This window comes from Histomonas meleagridis, assembly GCF_020186115.1.
Source record: "Histomonas meleagridis strain 2922-C6/04-10x chromosome Unknown contig_23, whole genome shotgun sequence".
NCBI classification, from domain to species: Eukaryota; Parabasalia; order Tritrichomonadida; family Dientamoebidae; genus Histomonas; species Histomonas meleagridis.
In genome coordinates this window covers 904,873-927,030 of record NW_027150820.1, presented here as the reverse complement: position 1 = coordinate 927,030, position 22,158 = coordinate 904,873, and the positions used below count along the sequence as shown (strand labels likewise).

At 29.4% G+C, this 22,158-nt stretch overlaps 8 protein-coding genes across 8 annotated transcripts; 3 read left to right on the top strand and 5 right to left on the bottom strand.

The window, feature by feature from the left end:
* Positions 1-184: 184 nt before the first annotated feature.
* Positions 185-1,672, bottom strand: GO595_003878 (Calreticulin family protein; the record flags this gene model as incomplete). Its single annotated transcript, XM_067916947.1, has 1 exon — positions 185-1,672. The coding sequence occupies one exon, from the start codon at positions 1,670-1,672 to the stop codon at positions 185-187; it is 1,488 nt and encodes a 495-aa protein (XP_067776165.1).
* A 659-nt stretch (positions 1,673-2,331) lies between these two features.
* GO595_003877 (60S ribosomal protein L30) lies at positions 2,332-2,670 on the top strand (the record flags this gene model as incomplete). The annotated part of the gene is made up of 1 exon (XM_067916946.1): positions 2,332-2,670. The coding sequence occupies one exon, from the start codon at positions 2,332-2,334 to the stop codon at positions 2,668-2,670; it is 339 nt and encodes a 112-aa protein (XP_067776164.1).
* Positions 2,671-2,846: 176 nt separating this feature from the next.
* On the top strand, positions 2,847-3,524 carry GO595_003876 (uncharacterized protein; the record flags this gene model as incomplete). The annotated part of the gene is made up of 1 exon (XM_067916945.1): positions 2,847-3,524. One exon carries the CDS (start codon positions 2,847-2,849, stop codon positions 3,522-3,524), a length of 678 nt encoding a protein of 225 aa, XP_067776163.1.
* A 332-nt stretch (positions 3,525-3,856) lies between these two features.
* Positions 3,857-4,543, bottom strand: GO595_003875 (protein MEI2-like 2; the record flags this gene model as incomplete). Its single annotated transcript, XM_067916943.1, has 1 exon — positions 3,857-4,543. One exon carries the CDS (start codon positions 4,541-4,543, stop codon positions 3,857-3,859), a length of 687 nt encoding a protein of 228 aa, XP_067776162.1.
* An 8,017-nt stretch (positions 4,544-12,560) lies between these two features.
* GO595_003874 (Oxysterol binding protein) lies at positions 12,561-13,751 on the top strand (the record flags this gene model as incomplete). Its single annotated transcript, XM_067916942.1, has 1 exon — positions 12,561-13,751. One exon carries the CDS (start codon positions 12,561-12,563, stop codon positions 13,749-13,751), a length of 1,191 nt encoding a protein of 396 aa, XP_067776161.1.
* Positions 13,752-16,174: 2,423 nt separating this feature from the next.
* GO595_003873 (Carbohydrate binding domain protein) lies at positions 16,175-18,592 on the bottom strand (the record flags this gene model as incomplete). The annotated part of the gene is made up of 1 exon (XM_067916941.1): positions 16,175-18,592. One exon carries the CDS (start codon positions 18,590-18,592, stop codon positions 16,175-16,177), a length of 2,418 nt encoding a protein of 805 aa, XP_067776160.1.
* Positions 18,593-18,882: 290 nt separating this feature from the next.
* On the bottom strand, positions 18,883-19,425 carry GO595_003872 (uncharacterized protein; the record flags this gene model as incomplete). Its single annotated transcript, XM_067916940.1, has 1 exon — positions 18,883-19,425. One exon carries the CDS (start codon positions 19,423-19,425, stop codon positions 18,883-18,885), a length of 543 nt encoding a protein of 180 aa, XP_067776159.1.
* Positions 19,426-19,712: 287 nt separating this feature from the next.
* GO595_003871 (uncharacterized protein) lies at positions 19,713-20,069 on the bottom strand (the record flags this gene model as incomplete). The annotated part of the gene is made up of 1 exon (XM_067916939.1): positions 19,713-20,069. One exon carries the CDS (start codon positions 20,067-20,069, stop codon positions 19,713-19,715), a length of 357 nt encoding a protein of 118 aa, XP_067776158.1.
* Positions 20,070-22,158: the final 2,089 nt, after the last annotated feature.

Genomic DNA, 22,158 nt, shown 5'->3' with positions numbered 1-22,158 from the left:
ACCATAATTCCGAAGTTTATTTTAAGTCAACTTTGTCAAAAATTACCGGAATTGAGAAAAACGTTCGCGGACAAATAAACTCAGAAAACGGCATGTAAACATATGAATTTTTTGACTACTTTATATGGAAGATTACAAAAATTTTAAAAAAAGATAAATAATAACAACATTTTAATAAATAATTCTAATCTGAAACCTTTTCTTCTTCTTCTTCCTCCTCTTCCTCTTCTTCATAAATTTCACTGAAATCACGATTTATTCTTCTTGCGCAAAAACACATCAAAAGTGTTGGCAAAATTATTGCACTAAGTGTTAATGTTAATGTTAAAAATTTGTCTTCGTTATATAAATCTTTCCAAGAATCAGCAATTTGCCAAAGTGAAGCACGCAAAACCGAAACTTTTTGATTCGATAAATGGTCGGTCATTTCATTTCTTTTTCTTTCTGGCGTTGGCGTCTGTAATGGCTTTGATTCCTGAAGCTGGTGGTTATGTCTAGACGCAAAGAATTTTTTATTCCAATCAATAACTTCTTTTTCATTGTTAGCAATCAATATATTATTAAAACCAATTTCTTTATCAGCATTATGAAGTTCAAAACCAAGAGCATAAATTGGTGGGAAAGCAAAGGACTTTGGATTTTCAAAATATTCGGGATTATCAATGAGTGGTGGAGTCCATTTTCCTTTGTAATTCGGATTTGGAATATACCTTGGATACCAATTTTTGGGATGATTTGGATTAGCAACAAGTGGTGTTACGTATTCTCCACATCCAACAGCTCTTTTACATTTTGGATTTGGAATTTTTGGTTGTATCCAATTTCCAAGAATTGAATCATCCCATTCAGGAGGTTTCGAAATGCTCGGATCATCAATGTAAGGCTGCTCGTCTATAAGCCATCCTTTTGGTGGTGATAGATTGTCGGGATCTGGTATTAAAATTGGTTGATTATTATTATTATCATCTGTTGGTTCACGAAAAGATGGATCTTCTATGTACTCGCGATCATCCCAATCGAATGGCTTTTGTTTGTTAGGGTCTGGAATACTTCGAGGAGGAATTATTGGAGGATCAAATGAATCAATGAAATCACCCGATTTTTTCTCAACATTATCGACAAGAATTCTGTAACGACCATTGGGTCGAACAATAAGTGTGAAAAGGTGATTAAAATCATCTTTTGGAGTTGTTGGTGGTTTGATTAAAGATTTCTCAACTATTGTTTTAGTTTTGGGATTTTGATGATTGAAAAGAAAAGCAACCCGATTCTTTCCAACACAAATATCGGGACCAAACATTATGAAATGTTTGGTTTCGTTTGAAAATGTTTTTGGATTGAAATTTGGATCTGTAAATAATTTGATATACCCACCACTACATGTGATATTATTTACTGCACGCATTTCAAATTGCAAAATAAAGGGATTTTCGTTAATTTCGACTGGATTTTTAAATATGGTTGATATTGCAGAATATTTTTCTTTCGTTGTAAGAAATAACATCCTTTCATAAAGATCACATCTGGGTTTTGGAGGAGTTTGTACTTTCCATTGACCAGTATAATTTGGCAAAGAGGATGTCTCCCAACCATGATAATCAGCTCTTCCATCAAATGATTCAAAGAATAAAACACCTGATTTGGGGTATTCAGGAATCTTTTTTGATTCCATTAACGCCAATGTAAGTAAACATGGAATCATTTTTTGTGATCCTTAACTTAAGTTTTTGAAGCAGCTTCTATCGGCCAATTTTTTGAATGAATAATTGTAAAAGTGGAAGCAATTGCAGAGACAAGCATGTGTTTGTTTCCATCCTAAGACCAGCAATGGCATTAATAGGCATGAAAAATAGTTTTTATTTCATGCAAAGGCAATGCCGCACATTTCATAGAGTAGGTAAAAGATTTAATTTTTTTTTTGAAAATTTAAATCAATAATAATTAAAAGTTGAGACAAAATATCTTCAAACTCAAGGCTTATAATTAGATTGTTTAGAAAATCAAAGATAAAATTTTTGGTTATGAATAATTAACTAAATAAAAATCTTATGTTTAAACTTCTTTCATCCGTTCACATCCCATCATTCAGCAAAACAAATAGTAATAATATGTTATGAGTATTTAACTAGAATTTATGAAATCTCACATTTTTTTTTTGAGATTTAAAAAATTAATTTCACTAAACGTGGCTAAAAATGGCATAAATTTTGCATATTGATCTACCAAATGTTCATTTTAGATCTTGAAGAGGAATGAAACTTAAAACAAAAAAGTAAAACAATGACGATAGAAACCGCTTCGGTTGACGGTTTTGGTCTGGCCTTTATCCAAATGGGACGTAAGAACATTACCAAAGCACGTGAATCAATCATCAGCAGCCTCAGTCTCGTTACCAAGTCCGGAAAGTATAGCCTTGGCATTGAACAGACATTAAGGACACTTCGTTCCGGTCAAGCAAAACTCGTTATCTTTGCTTCAAATATTGCACCATCACAAAAGTCCCTCATTGAATACTACGCTATGCTCAGCCAATGTGATATTCTTCCTTTTGATGGTGACAATGTTGATCTTGGAACAGCCTGTGGTAAGTATTTCCGCTCATCAGTTATCACAATCATCGATGCAGGTGAATCTGAAATTCTTAAGATGATCAAAGAAAAGAATGAATAAACAAAGAGTGATGACTGCTTTTCAATTTTTCTGATTTCACAACATCTCTTTATTTTTTACGTCTTCCTTATATCTTTTTTTCCTATCGAAATAAACTTTACTTCCTTATAAGCAGATAAAACAGTTCAGGACAATGAAAATTTGCTTCGAAAATCTCTTTAACGGTCTCCTCATTCATGAACAAGAGAGAAAAGCTAATCAATGACATAAAAAATCTATTACAAGAGAGGGCTGACATGAATCAAAAGCTTGCATTTTATAGGGATCGTATTGAACAACACTATGAGATGAATAGCTTATCTAACTTATCTTTAGCAGATTTTTCAACAATTTCTTTATCACAACCTCGACCTGCTGCAATAGATTCTTTCATCGAAGACACTCATTGTGAAGTAGAAAAAGAAAAGAAAGCTTTTGCAAAAGCTTCCAATAATTATTCACAAATCACGAATTGTAAGGCAAAAATTCAACGTGAAATAGAAAATCAAGCTAGATTCCTATCAAATAGAGCAAGGCCAAAAATTTCTGCACTCAATTCATTAACTCTCGAAAAGAAAGTGCAACTCCTTTCTAGCGCAGATAACTTAGCAAACATTCTAATGGATATTAATCCAGATGAAGAAAAAGCACAAGAAATCAAAAAACTAATTGATGAATGTACATTTTTATCAAATCAAGTTTTCACAATACAAACGCAAGTAGATCATATGCTTCAAGACATTGATCAAAAGCACATACAACTCATGCAACTCACAACCACGATTCATCAAAACAAAAGCGATTTGGATTTTCCAGATTCCTCCAAAAAGATATGGTATGTTCCTCAACTACCAGCTGAAAAATTAACTCTTTAGTAAATAAGTTTGAAAAAATAATTTCTTTTTCATTATATGGAATGAAACGATAATTTTTTTAGGGCGGCCCAAAAAAATTTGAATCATTTTATCGATAAATCATGTAAACTTAAGAAAATTATCTCATTCAAATTTGTGAACGGCATGAAAAATGTTTGAGGAAGATCTTCAGGTAATGAGTTTAGCTTGTTTTTGATGAATATCTCACAATAATGATTTCAGTGTTCAGTGGTAACATTTGAACTTTTAAAATACAACATTCCAAAGGTACTGTGTGTAACAAAAAAAATTATCATCTTAGATTCTGTTTATTGCCTAGACAGTTGCCGTAATTACACAAAAGCCTTCCTCCTAAGGCCACCTGGAACAGAGAATTTAATTGAAATTTTTGCACCGTTGATTGATACCCCATCCATTTCCTTGACAGCTTCAGCAGATCCTCTTGTGTCCCAGTATTCAATGAATCTCTGCATTGGCTTCTGTGGTGTTCCGCGAATTTGTTTGATTTCACCAAATTTCGAAAATAATTTTGATAATTGTTGATTATTAATCATTGGAGTCAAATGGAATAAAACAATAGTTCCATTATTTACAGGCTCTGACCCTGGAAGTGATTTTGGAATAGAATATTTAACTTCGATTTCACGATCACCTATTTTCATTCCATTAAACATGTTGCGAAACATTATAGAGTGTCTTAAATCATAGAACTCGATGTGTAGTGATCCATCTTTGTTCATCTCGAAGTAATTAATCACAATTGGTGGATTAATTAATTCATCAATATTTTCTTGAGTATACTTTTTTTCAAGACCGTAAACTTCCACCGACCTACTTTCGAGCTCAGAAGGAGAAGTAGCTTCTCCATCAGGTCTATTAATAACTGGAATTGGAGGATTTGCTGGTGCTTCAAATCTTGGAATTTTAAGCATACCATACTGGCTTTGCTCGTTTAGGGAGTTGTAGCTCTTCCTATAACTAGGAGGAGTTTCAATGAAATATTCCCAATCTTCATCCATTTTTGTTTGTATGTTGCAAAGCACTTTTTAAATCAAACGGTATGCCCACTTTTGAATACATCATTCAAATATCGTAACCGGGTTCGGTTTTCTGAAGAAACTGATCGGAAATTTGGGCAATGTTTTGAAAGGAAATATTTATCGTATACAACCATATAATCATTCAAAACCTTTTTGCGTATAAAAGTGCGTATACATTCCACAGTACGCAAAAATTGTTTCTTGTTCAAGCATATATTTATATATATATGACATAAGATCTTTATTAATAGTATTTGGATAGAAATACATTTTTTGTTAAAGTCTTTAAAAATTTCCAAAAAAAATTATAATCAATAAAAATGTCATTAATTTTTAAATTTTAAGTTTTCAAATTTCGCCTCAGGATGTTTAGTTTCATTTTATATGATTTCTCCAAATCACATTCCTAATGATGGTCTTCCTATCACAAACACTGATAAAAATTTGAATAATTTATCATGCTTGAAATTCTTAATTAAGCTTGAGAAAATTATATTCAGTTTAACCGAAGAAAACTCCCAGCCTTCCGTTTATAAAAATATTGGAATTATTGGATTCAAATTATCCTCACACATTTAATATTATTATAAGTGACATCGTTTATAATGCATTTTCATCGCGAAAACAAGTATTTGATATTTACTTAAATTTTTTAAAGACACTTCAAACAAAAGAAGAAGAAATTAATCAAAACATCGTTAAATTAATAACAATTTTTATCAAACACATAACTACAATGAACACACAAGAATCATATTATTTAATAGAACAAATGATTGAACAAAATTTTATTGATAAAAATATCACTAAAAACATTGATTCAAAATATTTTGCTCATTATAAACCAAAAGAAGAAAACCAAAACCATTTTTCATTTGGGTCTAATGGAAATGCTCCAATAGAAAAATACTTTATGGATCATTATGAAGAACTATCAAATAATGATTGGGAGCTTCATAAGAAATTAATTAGAGAAGGAGTAAATTCAAATGAAATTGCAAAAATAATTCGAAATGATGAAATAGAAAAACTTCAAGAAATATCATCACAAAGTAATTTTGATTTTAACCAAACAATCGAACCATCACTTTATGAAAGGTGTTCATTTATTAATCAAGAAAATGTTACATTAATTGATTATGCAGCATTCTTTGGATCAGTTAAATGTTTTAAATATTTACTTATGAATAATTCAAATGTAAATAACACAGGTAAATATACAGTTGCAGGTGGAAATGAAGAAATCATTCATTTGTGTGAACAAAATCATTCATCATTTAAAGATGCATATGAAACAGCAATTGAATTTCATCAAAATGATATCTTTAAATATATTTATGATAATAAATTAGAAAAAATACAATCAAAGCCAAAAACGCCTAAAGTCACACATTATTTGATAGATCTTTGTATTCAAAAAGATAATTATGATATTTTAGCATTTTTGGAAGAAAAAGGAATTAATATTAATGCTGATAATATAAACGAATCAGCAAGAAATGGAAATTTATATCTCGTTAATTGTTTCCTTCAAAATAACCAAATTCCAAAAAATATTTTGCCATTTGCTTCAGAATCAGTAAATGTTGAACTTATGAAACATATTTTAGAACAAAAAGGAATTGATGTTAATGCAAAAAATATTCATTTGAATAATTTGGAATATGTTTTGATAATTTGATATATGTTTTAATAATTCGATATATGTTTTAATAATTTGGAATATGTTTTAATAATATTTGGCAGCAATTCAAATTGCACAACAAAATGGTCACATAGAAATAGTAAATTTACTTCTTGAAAAAAGTACAAATGAAAATTCTAATCCATATTCCTCTTCTATAAACATTAAATCTTCATTTTCAATAAGAAATGGAAATGAAGCGAGTATTGCTAATAATCAAAATCAACTCGAAGATCAAATGTTCGCAGAAAACATTCGAAAGAAAATTTCCAAAACAAAAGTTAATATAAACATACAAACATATGAAAATCATCAAAATCGCAATATACATTTTACCTAATAACAAATATAATCACAAAGCAAAATTTAAATGCATAAATACATTAATATTATAAATTGCACTATAAGAAAAACTTCAAAAAATTGTTGGAAACAACATGACAAGGATCATACAGGATTTTTATAAGAATCTATTTGATTTCATTGATTTTTACATCTACAATTGTTCTTAAGGTGTTTCTTTCTTATATAATAAGAATTTCATCAGTTGCTTCGTCGTTTAGAAAACGAAACAGTTCATTTTCCATTTTAATAAAGTTACAAGCAAAACTTTAGCTTGCTTGGAATCTGTAGTAAGCATATTAAAAAAATATAATATTATAATTTACTATAATAAATATGTTTTTTGGTAATAATTTAATAGATTTTATATGTTTTTGATTAACAACTACCTTTATGAGATTATATTACACAAAAGATTATATTGTTAAATTGCAAGAATTTGAAATAATGTGATATGAATTTTAAAATGGATTTTTTTTAAAGCAAAGTAAACCTATAGAACCTTTTCATTTGTATATCAATAACAAATTTTTTTACATCTCGTTTCCGCATTTCTGCCGTAGTTGTAAGAAGATATCAGAATTAGCCATTAATAATATATAATATATCTGATCGTATAAATATTAAATCTACTATGCTGATCCTTTATTTTACTATATTCTTTCCATATTTTATCTACATCAAAACAACTTGCTGGTGATTCTTTAATTTATTAATAAAAATCTTCCTTAGAAATACCTGGGAATAATATTATATCGCTTAATGTTAGTTTCAAATCTTTAGGTATTGAATATTTTATTCTTATTATTCAATTTATGTTTAACAAAAATTCTTTCTAATTCTTCATTAATAATATATTTTATAATTGAATTATATTTTAAGTGGGCACAGAAGGAAGCAGCAATACGAGTGGCCATCGCAAATATTTTTTCAACCAGCTCACATCCAAAAAGAAACGTTTGGTTATTTTTTATACATTTTTGACTTTATAAATTGTTCTTTTTATCCTTAGGAGAACGATTTTCCATATGACTTAAAACATTTGGCGAATTTGAAAAAAATGAAATAATTTGTTTTTTAATAATTATTTTCAAAAGCGTTTAAAGCCCATTTACATATCAAATTCATGTACACTCAGTTCAAGAACTTGATTTTGGTTTGGCTGGAGCACACCATAGTATTGTATTCCATAATCAACGGAAAAAGTATCGATTGTAACCGTGAGTTTGTCTTGAGATATAAAGTTTTGGTGCGTATGTCCAAGGATAAGGAGTGCATCAGGTTCGATAAGTCTTGGAAAACTTGTCCTTAATAAATTAATCCATCTGTTTAATCCTCTATTTGAATGAACTTTGTTATCATTTCGCAAGTCATGACCCATGGCGATGGGTCTGGTGCCGTTAGTTGGTGTTAAATGCATTAACTCAACATTATGAAAGTAAACTTTTCCATGTTGTGAATAAAATGTATTGATTAAACCACGCATGTATTTTTCATGATTTCCAGGAATTATGTGAGTTTCAACATTGATTCCCTCAAATTTCTGAAATAAATATGTCCAATCACCAACAAAAATATGCTTAAATCCAATATGAATTAAATCACCTAAAACAAATAAGTGTGTAGGTTGAACTTCTGCAACCAATTGTTGAATTTTAGGCATTAACATTCTGATAGAATCTTTGACTTTATATCTATAACCGACATGTAAATCAGAAATTATAAGTCCCTTAAAATTATCACATGAAACATCCATGTTAAATCTTTTAACATCATGGCTTATCAATCGAATGTTTTCACCATCCATTTGTATGTGACGGTTATTTTCAGAATAATTTATATTGACGGTTATTCATTCAATAAAAGATAAACTATTCAATTTCAATACAAACCGGTTCGAATAATGAAGAAAAACAAAACAAGATAAACATTCACCTCATGTTTTCATATATTTATGTGATTATTATTGTATTTCAAATTGTATGCATTAAAAATTGTTGCGTTAGAGACGAAACAATTTATTTTAAAAAATTGCGAATCGGGGAAAAAAATGAGAACATTAGCATTTTCGTTATATGAAACATATAACTTTTAATGCATACAGTAAGAACAAGAACTTCTATGTTATATTTTCAAAAAAATCAAATTTTAATTTAAAATTGAACTTACCACATCCCTCACTTATTTTTAAGAATAATTCACCCAACACGAAAAAAATGTTACGAATATTTAAATATGTTTTTCAATATATATCGAAACAGAAATCCAACCCATCGAATCCTATGGGATATATCCAAAATATTTTTTTAACATTTTCACGACTGATTTTTTTAATCAGAATAATATCGATAAAATCTGATTAATATCTGATAACGATGAAATATCGATAACGGTTTTGACATTTATCAGCGGTTTATCGATAAATCAGAGCCCAACCAAATTTCATCACAAATTTTGCATAGCTATGCAAAATGTTGGAAAAAATGCCAACACATCACATTTCATAGAAAAAAGTGCACAAATTTTAAATACTATAAACCGTTTTTATGAAAAATACACTTTAATAGATGCATATAAAGTCCGTCATTATTGGTGACGAAACAGTTGGTAAAACTGAACTGGCATATGTCTATCAAAATCATGAACTTTACCACGATTATTAAGTTCAATTCGTTGATCCATATATAATTAAAACTACTTTTAATGGGCTTGATATCAATATGAATGTATGGGACACATCACATCAAAAAGAATATGATAAGCTCAGACCACTTTCATATTCTCAAACGGATATTTTCATAATATGTTTTTCCCTTTTTTCTCCAGAATCTTTTCGTAATGTTGATGAGATTTGGATAAGAGACATTAGGAAGTATTGCAAAGGAGTACCATACATTCTAGCGAATTTGAGAAATGACCTTAAAGATAATAGCTCATCACAAGAAATAATTACAACACAACAAGGGGAAGCAATGAAAGAAAAAATTGGTGCTTATGGCTATATCGAATGCTCTGTTGACAAATACTCAAGTGTAAAAGAAGTTTTCGAATTAGCAATTAGGGCTGTCCTAGAAAAAGAAGAAAAAGAAGCAAAAAAAAAAAAGATTCGAAGGGATGTGAAATCTATTAAAAAATATTTTTTGCAAAAAAGAATCTTTTACATTTTACATTTTACTAAATCGCATCAACACAAAATAATTGAATACTTTACGGCATTAACCACCGGAAATTTTGGCATCGTCGACCACGACCACTGACAGGTTGCCGAACTTTGCGTTTGTCTCAGCGCAAGCCATAATTTTACACGCCAATTCATCAGCGCTCACCACATTCTCTGTTAACTTTTCAATTTTTCTTTTTGTTATCATATTTCTTAATTCTTTTGATATAGCTAATATCCATTTCATATCAACGTTTAGTTGTATGTATTCAACAACCGGAACGAATTTCACCTTAAATATATCGAATAATTCAGGGGAAACATTTCCATTCATTTGAACATAATCTTTTGCTAATTGCACAGATTTATTTCTTAATTCGATGATTTTATTGTTCACATCTATTACGTACAAATAATAATTTCCATTTATACTATAATACATTGTATTTTTCATTGAGACATTAAATATAACGAAATTTAATGTTTTAATTGTTTTGATCATTTTTTTTATGTTTTCTTCGATCGGTAAATTGTTTTGGAACTTAAACTTTGTTAAGTTATTATCGGAACAATTAAATATTCCGAAAAGTTTTAAGTTCGAATTTATGATCATTTTATCATTGAATAATTCCTTTTGACTTTTTAATGTATAAAATCCAAATAAATCACTTTGTAATGTATTATTGTTTGGATTTTTGACGTTGTTATGCGAAATGTTTAATTGCGTTATTTCATTTTCAGGAACTTCTTCGATTTCGTTATATGATAAATTAACGCGTTTAATGCGATTAGAGAACTTCGGAAAGTTTTTGAGTTTGTTTTTCGATAAGTTTATAATTTCTAACGATTTAATGTATGGAAATTCGGAAATGAAATTATTCGAAGAAATAATTTCAAAAATGAATTCGTGGTTAATAAGCGAATTTGGTACCGAAGTAAGGTTACAACACGAAATGTTTAACTGTTCAAGTGATTTGGGGAACTTATCAGGAACTTCTTCGAATGGATTATTCGATATATTCAAAAATGATAAGTTTGAAACTTCAATCGTTTCGGGTAAATGTTGAAGTCGATTAAATGAGATATCAAAATATTCAAGTAATTTAAGTCGATTGAAAAATCGATCATTTGGAATCTCAATAATTTTGTTATCTGACAAATCAATCTTGTTCGCACGAAATGAAAAGCTCTTAGGACGAATATGCTTAATACGATTAGTAGCAAAATAATACTCGCGAACTTTGGGGCAGTGCAAATGCGGAAGACGTTTAAGTTTGTTGTAACTGAAGTAAACCTTTGAAAGTAAAGGAAGTGTTAAATTCCCAACAGTTCGAATGATATTATGACTTAAATCAAGAATTTGAAGTGTCGTGAGTTCGTTGATATCGGGAATCGATGAAATTGAATTATGTGATAAATTAAGATTTCGAAGATTTGGTAAATTATGTGTAAGATGTTCGGGGAATTCTGTGATCTCATTGTGGTGAAGAATAATTTGTTGAATTAGTTCGGAAAATTGTGGTATAGTTTGGATTGAATTAAACGAACCATCAAATACTTTGAGAGAAGGTGCAACTTTACTGAAATCTGGAAGAGATGTAAGTGAGTTATGTGAAATATTGAGAATTTGTAATGATGGAAAAAATGAATTATCTGTAAATTTCGAGATTAAATTTAAACTACATGAAAATTTTTGAATTGAAATATTCTGTGTATTAATTGTTTCAAGCAAATTAAGGTCAATACTAAGATTCGTAAGATTTGGAGGAAGAACATGAATATCTTGAATGCGATTATGATCTAAATTTAAATCATATATTTGATCTGAATCTTCCTCAAATGATGTTAGGTTTTTATTGGATAAGTCAAGCCTATTATTGTCAATAGAAATCTGTGAAGATGATTGCTCTTGAGAATATTCATTACTAATTTCGTCAGATGTACTTTCATCAGAAGATGTATATTCTGTTTTTTCTTTTACTTTAGATTTCCCTGCACCCATCTTCTTTTGATGGGGAAAAGTGTGAATACGTTAATTTTTGACAGAAATAATGATTTTGAATATGGAAAAAAGAAAGTTTTCAATGGTTTACACCATTTAATGCCAAGTTTTTCAATCAAATGGTCGGAATTTTCACACTTATCTTCTCTTTAATTTTTTGTTACACACAAGCAATTTTATGTTTCATTAAAGAAAAATCTGAAGCATCAAATGGTATTTAACTTTGCGTAATTAAAGTTTGTATTTCAAAGATAAATCAAAAAATCTAAATCATTCCTTTTTTCAAATAATTATTCACTAACAAAGCAATTATATACAAGGATGCAGACATCTTATGTGTCACAATGTTAAAAAGAAAAATCTTCATAAATCATCAAAAGTTCCAATATCAAAATTTCTTATCACCAATTTCATGTAAATTTATCATTTCTTTTGGCTTTCAATGATGGTTGTTTCTTTTTTAAGATGTTATCAATAATCCAATTTCATCAATTTTCTAACTACATTGTATTCTATCATTATGATATACAATTCAAGTATTTTGATGTTATTTCAATAATTTAGGATGATGATGCAAGGGAAATTTCAGTTTGTCGATCAATACTCAATGTTTCACAATTTTTTTACTTTTCTGACATTTCATACAGTTCAATTAACTAAACGTTTTTTTTGTGTTAAATTTGATCGGAAAAATACATTTATCGTCCAACATCACAAACCAAAATCATTGAAATTTTGATCGACCATATAACGTCACAAAATTGAGCTGATCGCATCGTCTTTGGTTATCGGCCAACACTTTATCAAGATGCTCCCTATAAACAGAGGAGATGCCCCGCATAAAAACAAAGAAATCGGTTTCTTACTAGATCTTCCTTATTACAATGCATCATATACTTCTTTTCCACGCCAAGAACTCAATCCTCCAGATAATAATTATGCACGTGAAAGATACAACGCCATTAACAATAACTCTAAAGAAGGTGTAAAACCAATGACGAAAGAAGAACAAGAATTTGAGAGAATTCTCAATAGAAAATTGATCAAAAAATTCACAATGGCAATCTTCAAAATGGATGTAACAAGATTTAGTTTTCCAGTAGGATACAATGAACCACGAACATTTCTTGAAAGATCAGCTGATCTTTTCGGTTTTCTTACACAATCTTATTTAGAAAAAGCTTTCAATGCCACAGATCCAGCTATGAGATTATCATACATTGGTGTTGGTATTGCCGCAGGATATCATTTTTACTTACAACAAAAGAAACCATGGAATCCAGTTCTTGGTGAAACATATGTTGGTAGATGGGATAACGGAGTAACAATTTATGGAGAACAAACAAGCCACCACCCACCAGTGTCACAAATTCAAATCTTCACACCAGATAACAAATGGAATATTCATGCCAGATTTAATTTCGGTATTGATCCTGGCATTACGCGTGTTGACATTCTCCAAAAGGGACTTACTGAGTTAGATTTCTCCGATGGCACACACATTGAATGGGAATTTCCGATTATTGCTGTTACTGGATTATTACAAGGTGATCGTGTTGTCAAAGTAAGTGGTGCAGTAGAGATTGCGGACACTACACATAACTTAGTTGCTGTCGTTGATGTTAATCCATCACCATCTAAACATAATGGAATTATCAAATCACGTCCAACCACTGTTTATGGTGGAGTAATGCCAATAGTGCCAGGAAGCAAGAAAGCGAAGAAAAAGGCACAGTTCAATCCCGTTATAAAAGGTGATTATTGTGATAAGTTATTTATTAATGACGAACTTGCTTGGGATATTCAAAAAGATATTGTCAATAGACCAAGCAAACAAGTTAATGATGACGAACTACTTTTGTCTGACTGTAGGTATAGAATTGATAGAGGAACATTGATTCAAGGTGATATGGACTTGGCAGATCACGCAAAGACATTGATAGAAGAGTGCCAACGCCACGACTATAAACTTAGAGACAGCGTTCCAAAGAATCATTAAAAGTAATCTTTTTAAGTTTCGTTTTGGTAAAATGTTTTATACTTGGAATGAGGTTCGATGTGTTTGGATGTTTATTCTACTCTTTGGTTTTGCATTTTAAAAGGGTTTATAAATCTTTTGGTTATCAAATAGCTTTTCAAATACCCCCATTTGAATATAGATAGGTAATTAATTATTTGCTGACTTCCTTTGGTTTTTTACGACCTAATTTGTGGATTTTTAGCTTGAGCTTTGGTTCAAAACGATCGTGTAATGAAAAATTTTGGGTATACCCATCGATGCAAACAATAGATAACCGTTAAGAAATCGAATTCATTGTTGAAGAGAAAACAAGTTATATTCAGTGTATGTTATTGTACATCTATATAACTTTGATTCTATCTCAAATTGTATGTGTTAGTATAAATTTTTTAAGAAATAAAAAAATTTATACTCTAAAATCACAAATCAACAAAATTTATAAAAATATTCGCATTATGAAACATATTCCATGTAATATGCTTAAAAAAAATAAAAACATTGACGTTGTATTTCAAAAATTACTTTTTAATTCTAAAGGCTTTTCATTTCTTTCACTTATTAAAAATAATTTATTTAGGATCAAAGAAATGTTCCAAATGAAAAAAATGTTTATTTTAACACACAACAAATCAAAATTGAATTTTATCATCCTTAAAAGTATAAATACAATATATTTTTCTTTTTATTTAAAATATTTCTTTAATATGCACTCAAATGGTTTAAAATTATTAATATTCATAATTCTTATTTTGTTTTTTATTTTCTTTATAATGTTTTATAATACTTCATTTAAAAAATATAATATCAACAAAACAAAATGTAACATTTGAATCATTTCATTAATATTTATTTTATTTATCAAAAATTCATTTCAATTTGTTTATTTTAATAAAAATCGAACATTAAGAATAAATTCTGAAACAGATTTTTCAAATGATTATCAAAATTATCAAAATTCAGCACAACATTTAATCATTGAAGGAATTGATACAATACCAAGTTCAGCTTTTTCAGATTGGAATTCATTATCTTCAGTTGAAATTGGTAAATTAGTATATACAATTGGACAAAATGCATTTTCAAGCTGTGATAACTTGGAAATTGTTGAATTAGGAGAAGATTTAACAACAATTGGAAACTTTGCATTTCAAAGTTGTATTAATATCAAAAACATTGCAATTCCAAAATCAGTCACATCAATATCAACAAATCCATTTATATATTGTTCAAAACTTCAATTTATTTATGTTTCTCAAGAAAATTTATATTTTTCTAATTATGAAAATGATGGAATTTTATATGATAAAAATATTGAAAAATTAATTATTTATCCACCAGGAAATGTAATAAATGTATTTACAATACCAAATTCAGTTATATCAATTGGAGAACATTCATTTGAATCATGTAATAATATCAAAACGATTATTCTTGGCGAAAATGTTGAAACTATTGAAAGTTATGCATTTTATTCATGTTCTAATTTCGAAACACTTTTTATTGGCGAAAATGTTAAAACAATTGGAAATTATGCATTTTCTTATTGTCCATCACTTAAATGTATTTATTTTAATGGTAATGAATCACCAACAATTGGAAATGGATTTGCTGGTGTTACAGTTACATCTGTTATGGTGCCTTCGTCATATAATGGTGAAACATTTGGCAGCTTCTCTGTTAGTAAAGGAACAACAATTGACGAATGCATTCCATCAACACAAACATTTTCTCAATCAAATTCATTTTCATTATCAAATACATTTACTAATTCAAATACATTTACGAAATCAAATTCATTTTCATTATCAAATACATTTACTAATTCAAATACATTTACGAAATCAAATTCATTTTATCAAAATTATTCTTATACAAGTTATTATCAGAATGAAACACAAACGAATGATAACGACACTATTGTCATTATAATTTGTGTTGTTATTGTAATTATAATTATTGTTATTGTAATTATTCTAATTGTTATTTTTATCGTAATAAAATATAAAAAAACGCATCAAAACGAAAAGAATAAAGAATATGAAATAAAAGAAGAAGAAGAATATGAAGAACAAGAAAACGTTGATACATTTGTGACAGGATATTCACTTCAAAACATTGAAGAAGACCCATTTGCGAAGGATTTCAAAGAAGAAAATTTTGATATCCAAATATAATATAATATTAATATAAAATCAAATTATTAATGAAATAAAAATCACATTTTAGAAATATTTATGTTAAAATTTTTTAGTATATTCTTTAATGAAATTTTTATTAATTTTCTTTCATGGAATTATATAGCAAAAACTATTGTAAAAAAAATATAATTGATTAAACAATCAAAATATAAAATTATTATTTTTTTTTTTTCATTTTCATGTTTTATTGTTGTGTTTTATTGTTTATTGTTGATCCGTTTTAGACATCTTAATCATAATAAATACGCACACGCCAGCAACGAATGCCAGCACAACTCCAACAATTACACCAACGATCCAACCGGGCATACTCGTGGCGATTTTAAGTTTCGAAAAGTTTTCATAAATTATTGAGTCCATTGCTTCGACACGATTCCCATAAATTGTATCATATCCCTTTGTTCCGAAGTTTACTATTACACTTACGTCGTTACTGAACACCGTCTGCTGCACTGTCATATCTTCAGTCAAATATATATGGTCAGTCATTTCTGCATAACCTGCTAATCTTGAGACAGGTTCTGCAACTTGATATGACTTTGCGAATCGTTCTTTATATTTATCCCAAAAGTCAGAATTAAATAAAAACATTGGCGGTGTACCATAAAGTCGATTAAATAAATCTCGTTTATCCCATAATGGAATAACTTTACTATTATGATCACACCAATACCAATAACTAACAACACAATCATGATAAACTAACTCAAATAAAGGAACTCGTAAACTTTCATTCAACATTGATCGAATTTGTGCTTCTGGTGCTTCATAAAAATATTGTTCTAAGTTTCGTCCTGACCCTGGAACTCTATAAGCGCCTGGACTCATCATACCTTCGAAATAATCACAATAAGGAATTGCGATATCTTTACCATCTTCACTCCCTGTGACTAATAATCCATGTTCGTTTTCATGATAATATTTTAACAATTCTATTTTTTTATCTTTCGATTCTCTTTTCGTTAATGGATGACTATCGCTATAACATTCTCTAAAGTATGTCGCCATTGCGCCATCAATAAATCGAGCTCCATATGAAAGGTTTCGTGCTAATTCATCTTCATATCGTAACTTCGCATAATATGGTATACGTGCATCACATGGACAATAACAATCAACCATTTGACTTGGGTTTGATAAGTTTTGGACACTCCATGCAGTAAGTAATTCACCTTCAGAGTTCACGAAGAGATCATTAGGATATGCTTCTTTAATCCAACGATCATTCCATGATATCCAACCTTTTTCGTAATATTCATATATACTTGTGTCTTGATATATATCATATGTACTAATTAAGATATCACTTAAGTTGTTTTCGGGATAATCTATGTATTCTTTTCCTGATCCCATAGCATTTACTATACGTTGGATACCTAAACTTTTCATTTCCTTAAATAAGTCAATACGTGATGTTTTCCAAGAGCCCATTACATACGTAAGAGCTCCTCCAACAAGTTTATCAATGTTTGGGTTCCTCTTAACTTTCTCTGTAAAGGTTACTAAAAGACCTTTTTCTTGTGCTATCTTTCGATAACGTTTGGCCATAGTAACATGATTACCAGAGAAAAACAAAACGCGCATTTTCCGTTGATATGAAAAACGTCCTTTTTCAAGTTCAAAATATGGACCGAGAGTATATAACCCATCAGATCCTACGGATACTATAGCATGTCCATCATATGGCGTATCAAAGACATACATTAATGATGACTTACTATTAGTAACACCATACCATGCCATGGATAATTGGCCCATGGGATTAGAAAAGTATTTCTGATAACCACTGCTGGTGGTATATACTGGATCTCCATTAGGTATGTTAAGACCTTCATATATCGGTATGATAATATGATCGCTTTTATCTGTTAAAAACGCTTTAGGAAAAGATGGTGGTCGAACGGATAGTTCAGGGTCGCCATCATAAGTAATGTTTAATTCATCATCATTAAGATCAAATGTGATGTTGTATGATGATAAGCCATCCATAAAATGAAACGTTTTGGTGTTAGCTGAATGTGTAAAGACTTCCATAACTGACCAACTTCCACTTATTCCGTTATTAATCCATGTGCGATTTGACGTCTTGTCAAAAACTGTGGCACATAAGGTGCCTGCATCAATTTGAATATCGAGTTTGTCATTGGAAAATGTGACATTTGATTCTGGAGCATCATAATGTTTGACAAATTCATACCATATGTTAGTGATTTTGCCTTCTGAAGGTTGGCCACCTGTAAATCTTAACGTGATACGATGTGTTCGTGGTGGAAGATTAACAACAGTTTCAAAATTTTCTTGTTGGCCTGTTTTAGTTGATGAAGCAGTCCCAAGAGTCCAGCTAAGAGTTGTACCATTTTCATCACCTGGAACAATTGTCATCTTGACTATACCTGAAACCATATTAACTGTTGCACCAAATTTGTATTGATCACCACCTTTTACTTCAAGTGGCATACCATAACCCATACCATATTCTGTAGCAGAGCCAGTATATTTGAATGTTAAGGAACCATCTTGTCCTTTGCTAAATGTAATATCACCTTGAGGCCAAGTATAGTAACTACCGTTGATGGGTACTCTTTCACAATTTACAATTAGAGCAAAAAATGGTAGAAGCATAATGATTATTGTTTTGAATATTTCGTCATTCAATTTTTTCTGTGTTTGGAATGGTTTTACAGTTCAAATTTTGAGGCCATTGTTCCGTTCTGCAAAATGTTCTGAAAATCTTCTTGGTAATCTTGTTGCTAGAAATCTATGTATAATTAGCTTTTCCCATAAAAGAAAAAGATCCTCAACAAGTAATAAATTATTCTGATTTCGTTTATTTAGCATACCAATAAATCGAAATAATTCAAACATTAAAGATAATTTTTTTTTGATGTTCTGATACAGTTAAAACAAGTTTATTAGGCTTCGCTATATATTTTTTGGTAGATTCTTCCCATTTTCCTCTCGTTCATTGCATAAATATCATAAAAGCCCATAAACATTAGGTTGCAAGCTGCATCAGTAAGCATGTTGGCCTGCTCCTCCAAGTTGCGTTCGAAAAAGTCAGCTATTGTATCTCTGACTGTATTATTTCCTTGGGTAAATTGAATTAACAAACGCAAAGAATCCAACAGTAATTCCTTGTCTTCTGTAATCAAATCTTCTTCTGGATCTGCTTCAGATTCCTCTTCTTCATTAAGATTTGGTAATAAATTACCATTTTTATCATAGTGCATGTACTTAAGATCTTCTTTGATTGAAAAAGGTTCCATAGGTTCCTCTCCAGTCTCAATGAATTGATCACTTACTTCCATCCAAGTGTCTTCAACTTCTTCTTCCTCAAGAAAATAATCACGGATCATATCCTTATCAGTTAGTCCAATTTTCACATTTGCAGCTTTCCTTAATTTTTCTAATCTTTCATCATCAAAACGCCTAACCCTCATAATTGGTGCCGACATGTGACATGAAATAAACGTTAAATTGAAAAAAATTTAATGGAAGAAAGATCTTCATCTAAAGAATCATTTGCTAATGAAAGCCAGGATACAAAAAGCGATCGCGAATCTCAAACAAATGAAGAAGAACTCAAAAAATATCTAAATGATACGCTTGTTCCACTTTTAGCTTTCGGACTTGATGAACTCGAAAAAATTCGACCACCTGATCCTGTTCTTTTTCTTGCACATTTTCTATTACGCTATAATCCTAAAAAGTCCTATCAATAAAATTAATATTTTTATAAAAATCAAACATTTTCGTCATCCAAATAGTAATATCTCAGCAAATCATAAATCCTTTCATTCATTTCATCTGATTCAGGAACCCCAAGTAACTTATCCAATACTTTAGCGATAATTTCGTATCCTTGACATTGAGTTAAATCTATAGCCATTTCTTCACATGCCATTCCTAACATATACAATATTTCTAAGCACATCATTGATACGTCTGACATTTCAGTATCTATTACATTTGCGAGTGGCAACAGTAATCCTGCAGCGCAAATTCCAATAGTAAATTCTCTATCATTATTACATAATTTATAAACGAAAGTTAAAGCCTCTTTTCTTTCTTCATAAGCACCTTCTGCTATACTTAACATAGCTGCGATAAGTATTATGTTGTTAACATCTGGAACGAAAAACGGAAAAATTTCATTCAAAAAGTGAAAAGTGTCTTTTGCGATGAAAGAAGACTTTTTACGTTTAATTGTATCTTTCCCATTGACTTTAATTATTTGTAAGGCCAAATTATTTATAAAGTCATCGTTAATGATCATTCTGTAAAGGTCTTGGTTCGAAATCATAAGAATAGTTTTTAAAAGTTCTTTTATTACTTCAGTAGTCGATGCAGTTGATGCAATAAAGTAGAAAACTAATTGTTCCGAAAACGGATAATCAACATCTGCCTTCATTAACGTTTGGATAATCTTAAAAGAATATAAAATACATTTTATGTCTTTGTTTTCGAACGATTTCTCAACTAAAATCGTGATTTGGTATATCTCTTCAAGGTCAAATGGACGCTGAACAAGTTGTAACACCATCCAATAACAAAGACGAAGCAGATAATCAATATTGTGAAGGTTATGGGTATAAAAGATGTTGTCTGAGTGTATTATTCCTTGGTTTTGAATAAATAAAGCACTAAATCCATCATTTGATAATGAAAAATTGCCAATAAAAACAAGAAGACTTTCAAAAAAAGATGGATCATTTGATGAAAAAAGTTGTATGCAGGTGTCTATAAGTGTATTATATTGAGAAGGATTAATTGTAATATCAACCCAATATGATAACAAAGATAAAAGATTAAGTGTATCTAGTGTTATGATTGGAGAACTCATTGAAGCAAAAAGAGTAAACAAGCGATCAAGAATATCAACTTGTAAAATATTTTTTGCATATGTATCGTCTTTTGCTAATTGAAGATAATGGAGAAAAAATTTGAGGCTTTTAGATAACTTTTCTGGCTCATCACAATTTAAATAACCAAAATATTCATCAAAATGTTGAATATAATATTTTTCAAGATCTTCATATTTTTGTTTGTCTTCCTTTTCTAGAAGTTCCACCGTTTCTATTAGCCGTTTTGTAGTTCTGTGCGGTTTTGGATTTGCTTTAAATGATGATTTTAGTGACATAAATTTGTTTTGTTGTTAGGAGAACGTTAATTAGAATTCCCCAAACAAACAAATCTATGTGAGCGATGGAAGCACAGAATGCGCTATAACTTTATTTATATTTTTAATACAAGGATTTATTTTTTTATTGTTGGACTTATCATGACCATAGTTGGGGTATATCATGGGAAAATTCTGGAGTATCGACTCACAGATATTTAATAGTTAACTTAATTTTATGTGATTTCGGTACCGAATTTTATTAATAAAATTGCATTAACATGTATTATTTGTTGATTTTTGATATATGAGGTACCTCACTTATATGAAAATGATTTTAAAGGAAAATGTTATTTTTAATGGTTACAATTATTCAATCATACCCAAAGACAAACATTTTACAATGTTTTATATGGATATCAATTTAATAATGGAAAACATTCATGATAACCCATAAATTTCTTTTAAATATTTTCATGATGTACCTATATTATAAAAAATAATTCAAAAAAGTTATTTATCCGAAATAGGAATGCCCATTTTCGATTTATTGGCTAATATCATATTTATTGGTGTTGAATTACATCTTGTTTAAACAAAGATCAAATTAAATCGACTTCATATAATGATTACACAGCCTTTTTTCAATTTGTTTGTTATTGTTAACACCATCATATCAAATTATTATGTAAATTAAGATATATAAAAATATTTCAGTCCTAATATCAAAAGACATGTTTTAATAGACAAATCATCTTTTTGTTTTTATGGAGAATTTGAATTTAAAAATATGACCAAAACCTTTTATCGTTTAAAACAACTTTATATGAATATGTGGATATTTATGAAATACCTCAATAATATATTTAAATGTTTTTTTTTAATGGTAATAATATCTTGATCATTATATATCAAGATTCATAAAGGAAATATTATGTAAAAACCACATTCCATGTTATACAGTACCATCTCTCATAAAATCAGTTTCGACAAATAAAATCAATTTGATTTAATACAATTTGAAGTATGATTGAAAAGAATAAAATTAGAATAAAGTGAGAGTCAAATA